We start from the raw sequence: 12899 nt of genomic DNA on the forward strand, positions 1-12899 counted from the left end.
TCTCCCGCCCTGGACTAATTCTGCTCACTCCCTCGTCTCATTCTCGCACAAGGAACCCTTGCCCAACTCTTTTCGCTGTTCTCCTCTCTTCCCCAACCACTCACCTACATACACACAAAAAAAAGGAAAAACAGGAAGACAAAAAGGTCGCCGTCATGAGAGGCAGGCAAGATGTCGAATTCCAGACGCTTGACGGGCTAACGCTCCGAGGGTGGCTGTTCCCAGCTGCCCAGAGAGGGCCCGCAATCATCATGACACCAGGGGTATGTGTGCCTATGTATATGCATAATTATGTGTACGACGAGCGAAGCGTGGACCGGGACATGGCCCCGAGAAGCGACGGACTGACAAGGCCCCCAAATAGTTCAACAACGTCAAGGAGATGATCATCTCGGAAGTCGCCGAATACTTCCACGCTGCGGGCTTCACAGTCCTTAGCTACGACCCACGCACCATGGGTGCCAGCGACGGGGAGCCGCGCAACGAGGCCCACCCGCTGCGCAACGTTGAGGACTACCACGACGCCCTCACATACCTCAAGCACCACCAGTCGCAGCTCGTTGACCCTAAGCGCATTGCTTACTGGGGCTACTCGTTCAGTGGGATGGTGGCCCTCTGTGCTGCCGCCCTCGACAAGCGGGCCAAGGCCGTCGTCGCTGTCTCACCCCTTACCATCTGGGAGTTCACCAAGTGGAAACAGGTGCTCGCCAAGTCCATGAAGGACCGCGAGTCGCGCCTGGCCGGCAACAACCCGGTGCGCCTGCCCATGTTGACCGAGGACGGCGAGCATCCCGCCGGCTTCGGCACGGGCTTCGACGTCGAGGACGTCTACAACATCATCTCGAGGGCCGCCGAGGTGCAGCCGACGTTTGTGGCCGAGACGACGCTAAGTACCTACTACCACATCGCTGCCTTTCAGCCATTTGGCTTGATGCCCCATGTCTCGCCCACCCCGGTCATGGTTGTCACGGGCGAACAAGACCTGGTCTCGCCCGCGGGCCTGCAAAAGACGCTGGTTTACGACGTATTCAAGGAGCCGAAGCAGATGCTCAGTGTTCCGGACAAGGGCCACATGAACATCTTGAGCGGGCAGGATGCGCTGAAGGTACTGGACGGCCAGATCCAATTTCTTCGCGACCATATGGGGTGAATGGAATTAAGATAGATACTAGATTGATGTGCTGATGATGGGTCGTTTGCGAAAAATAAAATAAAAAGTCAAAAATTTGTTGCAATTAATTAGTGTCCGTTATTAGACACTTTCTGTCGCATTCTTAACCTTGAATGATCTTTTTATCTATTATCTTGACTCAAACGTGTTAGGGTGACGAGATGTGACGACGAGGAAAAAACAAAAAATGAAAGCAAACTGTGCCTGCCCTTCGCCCGCTTGGCACTGGCCGGCCGGACCTTCGTGTGCAGCGTGGTTTACAGTAGCAACTAGGCTCCACTGCTCGTCGACTTGTCCATCCCGTCTGCAGCCGAAATTGTCTCCTGCAAATATACGAGACCAACTTCTTGATTACTCTTGGGGGGGCGGCCGGGGAAGGACAAACCGCGCTGTGGGGTTATGCACATTAACTTAAAGATCAACCCATAATCAACATACATCTTTCGTCGCGGTCTCTTGACCCCCCTCGGCCCTTCCCTCGGTCCCGGGGCATAATCCGCATGGAGTCCCCGATCTCGGATCCAACATTGTGAAACTAATTTTACAAAAAGCAACAAGAAGGATTCATTGCGCAATCACACCCTTCGTTAACACTGGCGCTACATCACTACAAATTCCTCCTTCCCACCCACCTACTAACTGCTCTCCGCCTCGCTACCCCCCTCCAGCAGCATACCTAAGACTGTCGGCTGTCGCAGTGCTTTTCTCTAGCAACAACTCGACCACCTCGCCAAAACCCCCCTCAACCGCGGTGTAAAGTGCCGTCTGGCCCCGCAGGTCGCAGATGGCCGGGTCCGCGCCGTAGCGCAGCAGCAGCGCTGCCAGCGACTCGTCCCCCTGAGATGCCGCCACATGCAGGGCCGTGCGGCCTAGCTCGTCGCGCTCATTGGGCGGTACGCCGTGCTTGAGGAGCGTCATCATGATGCGCCGGTTGCGGGATCGTGTGGCTACATGTAGGAGAGGCGCTGCTGCCGTTTGCTTGGCGGCTGTGGTTGCGGTGACGATTTTGTGGTAGTCGTGGTAGTCGTATGTTGGCTGCGGGTGGTGTTGCTGCTGCTGCTGCTGCAGGTGGTGGTCTGGGATGACTCGGCAAGCTGCCGGGTTTGCGGGGGGATACTGCGGCTGCGGGCTGGTAGGGTTGTCATCTTCGAGGTTGCTCGTGAATGGGGTAGAGATGGTGGGTAGAACGCTGCCGGGGGTAGCAGGTGTCTGGTATCCCGACAGCTGGTGCGGTACGGAGCTGCTTCTGCTTTGTAAGGATGGCGTCCACGCGGTCGGCGAGTCGTCCAACGAGAAGGCGACTGGGAGGATATAGTTGGCATGGTGGGGGTCATGATCTTCAGCTTGGGTTGTTGCTATTACGTCGTCTGGGTGTACGCTCTCGCCTGCAAATTGGTAACTCCCAGCTTCCAATGCCATATACGCTGATTCGTGGTCAAGCGAAGCAAGCGCCAAGGCCGCGACTTCGTCGTAGCAGCTGTCGATCTGAAAGTAACCGTCCATGTCCCCCGTATACTCATGGCTGCCTACCTCGTAGTGAGCCTCGCTGTCGCCTGGATCGCATGGTTGGCCGGATCCGGCGTCTTCTGGATATTCCGTCTGTGGTTTCTTTTTTTGTGCTTTCCTTTCTGGGGACGGCGTTAGCGGATGCTTTCGGCGTGCATGGAGGGGTGTGTATATGTGGGGATGTGTGTGTGGGTGAATGAATGTTTGTGTGTCTGTGTGACTGTGTGTTTCCCCATCTCCCGCATCTGGAGAGCCAGGTGCCGAAGTACTATCAATTCACTTACCCCTGAATTTACGCTGTGCGAGTCTGTTCTGCAGGCGGCGGCGCTCTGAGACTGATGGTTTTGTGTGCGCAATAATCCTAGCGTCTTCAGCTTCGCTGGTGTTCATAGTAGCTTGTCGTCAGGTATGTACACATGTTTGTATGGTTGATCAAACAGGGCAATGCGTATATCCTTATGCAAGCCTCTCGCAACGCATTCGGTCCAGTTCCGTGCTGGCTGCATGTTTACAAATGCTAACAAGCTAGAAGCGGGATCTCGCCATTTTGCGGAATTATCATTGATAAATGCTCCGTTTGATCGAACCCTCCGAACATTCGCAGTACATGCAGCATTGCAGCTTCGCCACTGCGCTGCGCTGCAAGGGGGTGGAGGGAGTGGGGTGGTTTCGAGGCGAGACATGAAGGCAACGTGAACGATGTGGGGTATGTGCATAACATTTCAAGACTCCAAAGTAAACACCACCCTTCTAAACGTTGGCTCTTGAGTGGTTAGTATACGTACGCAAGCGGGCAGAGCGACCTTCCGGCATAGTCAGCGAACAGCGTGCGCAGCGGCCTCAAGCCCGACCCCCGGGGCGAGAACTCTGTCCAAGACTCCGGCACAAATGCAGTAATAAAAGTCGCGGCGTTGCCCAGCGTCAGATCGGGGGCTAAATCCAGCCGAAGGTGCCGAACAACTTGCGGACTGATGGATGTAACCCCTGGCGAACGAGAGTTTCGGAATGCGAGGATATGCGTGGCATTTGTGATGGCATTTGTGTGAAATTCGTTTCCTGTTAAACCTGTTGTATGTACCGTTGTCTGATCACAGGGCGGGCCTGGGTGAGGCAGAGCACCTCCGCGACACTGTTGTCGCCACACCGAACCGCACGTGCCGCGTACTCGCTTCCCCGGGTCCTAACACCGCAGGTAGACATATATTTCAGCCTCCTCACATGGGACGGGCGCTCTCGTGTGAAGATGTCGCAGTCTGCGCCCTGCGGTGGAAAGCTGAAAACTGGGCGAAAACGGGTCAGGGTTCGCCATGGCACGTGTCCGACAAGTGCGTTGCTCACGTTGCAGCACCACGGATGTGTTGAGCCGTGTTGGTGATTTAATTATTTTGCGAGTCGTGACTTTCCAGCGTTGGAGTAGAGGTGGGGATGGAGTCTTGGGTTGGATAAGGAGCTGCAGATGGATCATGGGGGCCAAGAGGGTCGAATGGATCGTAAGCTTACTGGGCTTGACCCAGGCGATATCATCGGTGGTCTCGGGCATGGATTGGACGTGCAGCAACTTGTGATTCCTCATGTAAACAGAGCGGACGATCCTCGAAGTCGAAGGTCTTTGTTGAAGCCCCCGGAATGCGTCTCAGCTTCCCCAGCGCTTGTAGTGGAGACTGCAAGTGTGGAGACATCCAACCAACTTTTGTCCATTGATAAGATGAGTCCATGGTTCATCTAGCCAAACGATAAGGCTACCGACCTTGCCGGCCACCGCAGTGTCGTACTTCGTACTGGAGGCGTCTTTCCCCCCATCCCAAGTAAGCTGCCTGTCTCCGAAGCACGAAAGTCCACATCTTGTCATATTTTTCCGCGTCCGGGAGTCGATCCGATCTCCCCGGGTGTCTTCTGCCCTGACATTCCGCCTGAGCTCTCCGAGATCGATCCACACCAGGGTCCCCGGGCCCATCGACGGGTTCGGGCCGGTGGGAGTTCACGAGCTAATGATCGCCAAGCATCTTGATCGGTGGCATTGCTAATTCTGAGAGACTTTTTTGCTGCCAGCCTGCGCGCATTATTGGCTCGAAAAAGCTGACCCCACTATATGCTTACGGGAGCAACGCTTATCTGCACATTCGGCGCCGATTTCATGCGTCGGATCGATGGATGTGCGGTTAACGTTAATCTTGGGCCGAACCCACATGCCCGCATGGAAGGCGCTCATGGAAAGACTTACCGGGGAAGGGATATGCCCTCTTCGGGAAATATTCCGTGCGGGCGCTAGAATGAGACGGAGAAGAGGTAAAGAAGAGGTAACCTTGGCGGATGCTACATCATGGCCAGCGTCAACAAACCCCTGAGCTCACCCCATACAATGGTACTCACCCCTGCCCTAACCTGATTAACGCTCGATCCCGTCGCCATCGGCGCAAACGCCAATGGCTGACGGAAGCCACGATTCAACCAGAGGTAAATGGTGCCACGCCGCAGCCATGAGTTCGTTCAGGAACCAGCATCGGCATAAGCATTCCCAGAATAGTCCGGAGTTGAAGTGAGGCAACCAGGAAGCCAGGCGCAAAGCCTCGTAGATTGACGTCCTTGTGGTCAGGGGGCAGGTTAGAGAGTGAATGTACATAACCTTGGCCCCGGATCATCCTCCTTCACATGGTCACAATGTAGCCTAGCTCTGGCGTTCCTGCGCTCTCGAGGAAAACATGGCACTGTCTCTTGTTAATATCGGCCTCGTGGTTGTGGGTCTAATCGTGGGTCGGGTGGCCGCCGCTGTCGCCAGTCCTGCTCCCCACCAAAGCACCTGCAGAAACATCCCCGGTGACGCACGCTGGCCCAAGTCCGCGGAATGGGATCGCCTGAATGCCACTGTGGACGGCAGGCTGATCGCCACAGTCCCCATCGCCCAGGTCTGCCACGACCCGACCTTCTCGCCCGAGGAATGTGCCCAGGTTGAGGGGCAATGGAATGCCGCGATTGTCATGTAAGCGCATCAGCCTGTTATCTACCTATACTCTCACAACTTATTGGATGGAAACGGAGGCTGACTCGCAGGCTTGCACGCCCATCTCCACTCTCATAGGACCACACGGCCTGCCGAGATTATGACCCCTTGGTTCCAGAACCAGTCGTGTGTAGCCTTTAGTGACCGCTCCACGCCGTGCGACCTGGGCAACTACGCAAGCTACTCGATCCGCGTCAGTAATGCCGACGACGTGGTCGCGGGCATTGGATTCGCGAGGAAAAATAATATTCGCTTGGTGGTAAAGAACACGGGTCACGAGTAGGATCAACCCCTCCTTTTTTTATCATGTTTTAAGATTATCCCGTTACTGATAGATACTACCTTTTGCAGCTTTTTTGGGAAAAGCACCGGTAAAGGCGCACTCTCCCTCTGGACTCGGAACCTACAACACAAAGAGCTCGTCCAGCACTACAATACGTCGTACTACCGCGGCCCAGCCATCAAGATTGGCGCTGGCGTGAACGGCAAGGAGGCCGCGGAATTTGCAGCCCAGTATGGCTACCGCTTCGTGGTAGGTTCGTGCCCGACCGTTGGTGTCGCAGGCGGTTACACTCAGGGAGGCGGGCATTCATTCTTATCCGGACTTTACGGTCTTGGTGCCGACAACGTGCTCGAGTGGGAGGTGGTGACCCCCACAGGGGAGCGCTTGGTTGCGACACCAACGAAAAATTCGAATCTCTACTGGGCGCTGAGCGGTGGTGGTGGCGGCACCTACGGCGTCGTCATCTCCATGACATCGCGCGTGTTTTCCGACGGCCAGATCGCACTCGCTAGCCTCTCTTTTAACACTACCACCGTCGGCGGGGATGACCCCTTCTGGGCCTCGGTCGGCGTGCTCCTCTCCCAGCTCCAACCTCTCGTGGACGACCACGGCGCCGTCGCCCAGGTGTCCATGACCCACTCCATATTCTCCATCTTCGGCCTCATGGTGCCCGGAGCCGACACACACGACCTCGCTAACCTCCTCGCCCCGCTCCTGACCGCCTTATCGCAGACAAACTCAGCCCTCACCAGCTCGGCCATATCCCTGGTCATAACACACAATTCAACCTACGCTGGTTTGGTCGCCGCCAACGTCGAGGCAGTCACCGAGGCCATCACCCTTCCCCCCGTGATTGGCGGCCGCTTCATCTCCCGCAGCAACTGGGCCAATAACGCTACCGCCATCCTCGCCGCGCTTCGCAGCACCATGGCCAACGAGCGGTTTGTCGTTGCCCTCACCGCGCTAAACACGCAGTCTGCGGCGCGCCTGGCCAAGCCTATTGCGCCCAACGCCGCGCCACCCGCGTTCGCCTCCGTCTACCTCAGCCTGATCGTCACTTCCATGTGGGACTGGCACCGGTCGTGGGCCGACGCCGCGCCGCTCCAAGCCGAATACTTGGAGGTGGTCCGCCCAACTCTCGAGGCGGTCACACCCGGCGCCGGCGCGTACGGCAATGAGGCCAACTGGCAACAACCGAGATGGCAGGACGTGTTTTACGGATCGACCTATGAGCGGCTGAAGGGGATCAAGGCGCGATATGATCCCGAAGGCTTGTTGTATGGGTTGACGGCCGTGGGAAGTGAGAAATGGGCCGCGGATGGGCAGGGGAGGTTGTGTAGGAAATAGTAACCATAGGGAGAAGAGACTTTTTGTTAAAAAAAAAAAGAAACCAAAAAAGAAAAGTGTGGGGGGTATGGTGTTCGATGTTCAGGGAGCGGGGACTACTGAGAGGGACGGCGGAGCCGGTGGGAATTAGGTAAAGATGGGTAGATGATGTGCTATTTTCTCTTGAAGCTTTGTATCATTTACAATGTAATCGGTAATTATTTGACCGCTTGATCCGTCTGTTGTACTTACTCTCCGTCCTTCACAGCCCAAATAACTAGATGCTGAAATGGAGGGTGCCGGGTAGGTATATTCACTGAAGTGCTGATAAACAAATTAATTAGACTGGCAAAAATACTGCTGTGAACCCTTTTACGTCGCGCATAATTATTACAAAACTATTCAGACGTAATAGCTTAAAGGGTTTCCTTAACGAAGGTGGTAATTACGGTCGGCCCAAAGATCGGTGAACCCAAAAGGTCCAGTTACAACAAGTGCACAAGCAGATGGTTCGATGTTTAATATATGAAGAATAACCAGCAGGCACCGACTTCTATTGCTTACTGGAAAGCTTCAGATGCTCTCTGAAATGTGAGGAGAAAGTGCATACAATGACGATACCATTCACTCCATTTTCTTATGAACCTGTTACCGTAGGGCCATACCCTGTCCCACCTGGAGGAAGCACTGTTCTACCATGGGAGCTCGGTGTCATCATCGAGGTTAAAGAACTTGCCAGAAGTCTTCTCGCGTGTGGCTTCCGCAATCTTTTGTTGTGTTAGTGCCATGATAGAAGGGACGGGGAAAGTAGGGTCGCAACGCGACTTACAAAAGGGAGGAGCTTGGACGTCACGGTTTCTAGGGTCACGGGGGCCTTCTCCAAGCCGGCCGCGCGAGCCCCGGCATTGCCCATGTCCGTCTGGACCAGGCTGTGTCGATGTTAGTATTGCGGGTAATGTCCGGTATTTCGTAAGACAAATTGAGCTTACCCAGGATGGACCGAGAAGGCGATGAGGTTCTTATCCGCGCCTTGAGCAGCGCTGTAGGGGAATGAGTTAGCCACTGTCCCTGGATAAGAAATGGGCATCACGGTACTACTTACACGGTAATCCAGTTCAGTGCCGCCTTAGCCACACCATACGAAATCAACCCAGACACGCCATACAGCTCGATGTTGGTGATGGATCCGACGGCTGATGACATTGTTATCCACTTGGGTGCGCTGGACTTGTCGAGTAGGGGCTTGAGGGCCTGGTACAGAGCGAGGGGCGCAAGAGCATTAACACGGAAGGACTCCTCGACGTCCTTGAGCGCAACTGAGTCGGCGCCCGCAAACGGCGGCGAGTAGCCGGCGTTGGCAATTGCGATGTCGACGTGGCCAATGCCGGCGGCCTGGATCTCCTCGACCGCTTGCTTCGGGTCCGTCTGGGAAGACGATTCGATGCTCACCAGGATGAGCTTAGAGCCGCTGGCGGCCGGAGAGTTCTGGAGCTCCTGGTATTTGGCATCGGCCTTGTTGCGGACACTGCCGATAACGGTGGTGTTTGGCTGGGCAAGGTAGGCCTCGACGAGGGCCCGACCAATACCCCTGCCAACACCAGTAATGAAGACGATAGTCATGGTGTGTGATATGTTGCGGTGTAATTAATTAGCTTATCTTTTGTTGAGTTTGAGTGGGTGAGTATCGGAGTATTGTTCAGCTCTTGAACGGCAATGGCAATCAATGTCAGAGCTGGAGGTAAGAGTCAAATCTAACTCCGCCACGAGATTGGCAGCCAGGCATGGGGTTTTGGCTAAAAAAAAAGGTGTTGTTAATAGTCGTCGCTTTTCGCGCCCTCCCTTGCGTTCTGAGGCTCCCGATCGATTTCTAAGCAGAGTCACAGAGAGTCGCAAACAAGGTCGCAGCGCAATTTGCCGATGCGTGATATACAGTACGCACACTCGGTTCGTTTGCGGTTCCGGTCACCCATAACCAGACCAACATCCAACAGTTTGCACTGTTTTTTAAGCGCCTCCGTCTGATGAACCCGTTTTGATTCCGCACCCCGCCCCTGTTGGTCATATCCATTTGAGGGCTTGAGACGGGACATGCAATGCAAGTAAGCATGCATATGCATGTGCCATGACGTTGCACCGATAACGTTACACACCCATCGATGCGATAAATTTTGTTTTGTTTACGCCTGTGGAGCATCGCAGTCCTTTCCTGTTCGCTGCTTAGAGAAGTACTTTGTCAAGCATCAGCCACGAAAGCTGACGTACTTGTATTATGTGCATCTACTTGGATTATATGCAGGTCCAGGAAACGCAACTCCACGACTCCAATGTCATCTTGGTGTTCAAGTCAGGCCTTGTCGACTCGTACTCGGATCTAGAGGAGCAATGCGGGCCTTTAACATGGCACAACGCCAGAACAAGGCCCAGCGTTGCCCGGAAGAGAAGCTTGCGCGCGACCTCTCAACGCTGCAAAACACCCAACGCCTGTCACTGTCACCATGGGCGCCTTGCTGGAACATGTGCGCGCGGCGCCCGACATCATTGCCAACCTCAACACTTTTCAGATCACCGGCATCCTTGGCTTGGGTTATCTCTTGTACGGTGTGTGCCTGGCCATCTACCGGCTGTACTTTAGCCCACTTGCAAGATTCCCAGGCCCCAAGCTTGCCGCCGTGACGCATTGGTATGAAGTTTGGTATGATCTCTTTTCTAAGGGCGGCGGTGGTCAGTTTACGTGGAAGGTGAAGGAAATGCACGAGAAGTACGGCCCCATCGTCCGAGTCAACCCCGATGAAGTGCACATTGACGATCCGGATTTCTGGAACGAGGTCTATGGCGCCAGCACACCGTCTAAGCCCATGGACAAGTCCGGCAAGTTCAAGTACCGTTTCGGCATCCCCGACGCCACATTCAGCACCACGGAAGCCGAACTGCACCGCGCCCGCCGGGCCGCCCTAGCGCCCTTCTTTTCGATGCAGCGCATCCGAAACCTGAATCCCAAGATCTCGGAAACCATCGAGCGCATCTCATCCCGTCTCTCGGTCGAGTACGCTGGAACGGGCCGGGTCTTGAACGTCTCGGACATGTGGTCGAGCATGACAATCGATGTGACATCGGATCTGGCCTTCAGCCGCCCAGTGAACTGTTCCGCGGCGCCTGATTTCAAGTCCCCCCTTTCTGTCGGAATGCAAAACATCATCTGGGCGGGCCATTGGAATGCGCACTTCAAGATACTCGTCGACGTGATGGGTTGGATCCCGGACTGGATCTTGGGCACAATCATCCCACCCTTCAAGCCAATTCTCGAATTCCGCGAGGTATCTTTGTCCATCCTAACCGCGGGAGGAAATCCTTAGCCATGGAACAGACAGGCTAACCAGCGCCTCCCAGACAACCCGTCAGCAAATTAGGGACATTCTGGCCGGTCGGAACCAAAAGAGTATCGACTCGCAGGATATCACCATCTTCCACGATATCCTCGCGTCCAACCTGCCCCCTCAAGAGCTGACTCTCAAGCGGTTGACCGATGAGGCGGTCAGCCTGAACGGCGCAGGCATGGAGACGACTAAGTGGACGTTGACGGTGGCCACGTTCCACATACTTGACCGCCCAGAGGTTCAAGCACGCCTCAAGGCCGAGCTGGCCGAGGCCATGCCCGATCCGGGTCAGATCCTGCCGTGGGTTGAGCTGGAGAAGCTGCCATATCTGATGGGCGTCGTCCAGGAGAGTGCGTACCAAAACATATCCACCACCATAGTTACCCCATTGATTCTCTGACATTGTTTGAACTTCCCAGGTCTCCGTGTCTCTTATGGCCAAGTCCAGCGCATCCCGCGTGTCAACCGCCTTCACGCCTGGAAGTTCAAGGATTGGGTGATCCCCCCCGGCATCCCCGTTGGCATGGATGCGTACCACATGCACACCAACCCAGAAGTCTTCCCGGACCCGTTGGCCTTCAAGCCCGAGCGGTGGCTCAACGACGCTCGCGGCCCCGGCGGCCGCCACCCACTGACCAACTACCTGGTTCCATTTGGCCGTGGGTCCCGCGTTTGCCTCGGTATGCCGCTGGCCTACATGGAATTGTACGTCGCGATCGCCACCATCTTTCGCCGGCATGACCTTGAATTGTTCGACACAACGCGGAGTGATGCGGATTTTGTCTTAGATATTGTGATGCCCATGCCGAAGAGGGACAGCAAGGGAGTGAGGGTTATTGTTAAGCGGTGATTCTGACCATGATGGGACAAGATTTGTAGGTACCTCGAGGTTTTGGGAGCAGGCCGAGGGCGGATCGAACTGTGGCTGAGGATGTGCTAGTACAACATCAATGTAATAGCTGGACCCGTATATAACTACGAGAGTATAGTTTGTCCATGAAGGGTTGTGACTCGATAAATATATTAGTATGTCTGAATGATTTAGTACAATTTCTTGCGAGACGCGGCGGTTGCCATGACGCCGTAGTGACAATGGACGACCAGAGATTGCTAGCATTAATTAAATTAATTAATTAAGCGCTGCTCCTGTTAATGGACTGATTCAATGAGTGATTCGGTTTATTAAGTTCGTTGACGCACCACAGCCCCGGGCTGCTCATATACATATCCACCGACAGTCAGTGATCCAGGGAACCGGTGAGAATTGGCAAACTGCAATTTCTGGTTTCACTAGCAATGGGACCGAAAATCTACAGAACTCTTCCCTCGAGGACGATTGGGCCGGGATTGGGAGACTTCGGGTCAAACGACCCCCCACCCAGGGATTAATAACGACGCACCATCTACCAGGAAGAGGGGAAACGATCATTTGCAGCCCGATGGAAAATACACAGAGCAAAAAGCTACAGGCCGTCAGCTAACACTACCCAAGCCATCTTTGCAATGTTGAGAGGTGTTGTTTGTCGGGGACCTCCCCTCCCATCCAAAAAGAAGACTAATTATTGGTCGTTCATTACATGGTAACTCAACCTTCGGGAAGTTGACAACAGTATCTCACACACCTGGTTTAAAGAAACTTTTCCGCAGCTTTGACGGTAGTCTTGTGAGTCTTCCCATTCTGGCGCAAGAAGTAAATGGCCAAGGCAGTTATGACGACCGTCAGAGCCCACCGATCCCCGAGTTCTCCCGTCTGCCCAGCCCCCTTCAGTTCAAGGGTAAATAGATGCGTCAAAGAAAATAGGCGAGTAAATCTGATCTGTAGAGCCTATACCAGCTCCCTTTTTTTGCCCCGGTGGTCTCTTCCTTGTCTTTCAATTTCCTCCACTCAAATTCCTCCCCATGTAGTTTCTTGTCTCTAGTCTCAATGGTAAAGTGGAAGATAACCCCATACTCCTATATAGATATAGCGCTCAGGACCTCTTGGACTTTATCGCAGGGGTTTTTGTCCCAGTCTAGGGGTGGCAGTAAAATGGAAGTCCTCGGGTCGAAGAGAGATACCAGCACAGGCAGTCGCATGACCTCGCCGGTGGCAGCAAGGATTGGGTCATTGAGGCTGGTTCCGTTACACAGGTAAAACCCGCGCCCGAAATGGAGCGGTCCACGCAGGGTGAAGCCAAAATGCACCTCAACAGGGTTAGGGTTAGGGTTAGGGTTAGGGTTAGGGTTAGGGTTAGGGTTAGG

General features: G+C 54.6%; 5 protein-coding genes across 5 annotated transcripts; 3 read left to right on the plus strand and 2 right to left on the minus strand.

Annotated features, from left to right (window-relative positions):
* Positions 1-155: 155 nt before the first annotated feature.
* On the plus strand, positions 156-1150 carry C8A04DRAFT_13414 (Alpha/Beta hydrolase protein; the record flags this gene model as incomplete). Its single annotated transcript, XM_062777701.1, has 2 exons — positions 156-263; positions 365-1150. The coding sequence occupies 2 exons, from the start codon at positions 156-158 to the stop codon at positions 1148-1150; spliced, it is 894 nt and encodes a 297-aa protein (XP_062635625.1).
* A 675-nt stretch (positions 1151-1825) lies between these two features.
* On the minus strand, positions 1826-3067 carry C8A04DRAFT_30214 (uncharacterized protein; the record flags this gene model as incomplete). Its single annotated transcript, XM_062781292.1, has 2 exons — positions 1826-2799; positions 2962-3067. The coding sequence occupies 2 exons, from the start codon at positions 3065-3067 to the stop codon at positions 1826-1828; spliced, it is 1080 nt and encodes a 359-aa protein (XP_062635626.1).
* Positions 3068-5376: 2309 nt separating this feature from the next.
* C8A04DRAFT_30215 (uncharacterized protein) lies at positions 5377-7305 on the plus strand (the record flags this gene model as incomplete). The annotated part of the gene is made up of 3 exons (XM_062781293.1): positions 5377-5654; positions 5754-5954; positions 6027-7305. The coding sequence occupies 3 exons, from the start codon at positions 5377-5379 to the stop codon at positions 7303-7305; spliced, it is 1758 nt and encodes a 585-aa protein (XP_062635627.1).
* A 671-nt stretch (positions 7306-7976) lies between these two features.
* On the minus strand, positions 7977-8904 carry C8A04DRAFT_13450 (NAD(P)-binding protein; the record flags this gene model as incomplete). The annotated part of the gene is made up of 4 exons (XM_062777719.1): positions 7977-8051; positions 8114-8213; positions 8274-8324; positions 8387-8904. 4 exons carry the CDS (start codon positions 8902-8904, stop codon positions 7977-7979), a joined length of 744 nt encoding a protein of 247 aa, XP_062635628.1.
* Positions 8905-9779: 875 nt separating this feature from the next.
* C8A04DRAFT_30217 (putative cytochrome P450) lies at positions 9780-11508 on the plus strand (the record flags this gene model as incomplete). Its single annotated transcript, XM_062781294.1, has 3 exons — positions 9780-10598; positions 10672-11008; positions 11078-11508. 3 exons carry the CDS (start codon positions 9780-9782, stop codon positions 11506-11508), a joined length of 1587 nt encoding a protein of 528 aa, XP_062635629.1.
* Between the last annotated feature and the right edge of the window lie 1391 nt (positions 11509-12899).

The sequence above is a fragment of the Dichotomopilus funicola genome, assembly GCF_033296635.1.
Source record: "Dichotomopilus funicola strain CBS 141.50 unplaced genomic scaffold C8A04scaffold_47, whole genome shotgun sequence".
NCBI lineage: Eukaryota > Fungi > Ascomycota > Sordariomycetes > Sordariales > Chaetomiaceae > Dichotomopilus > Dichotomopilus funicola.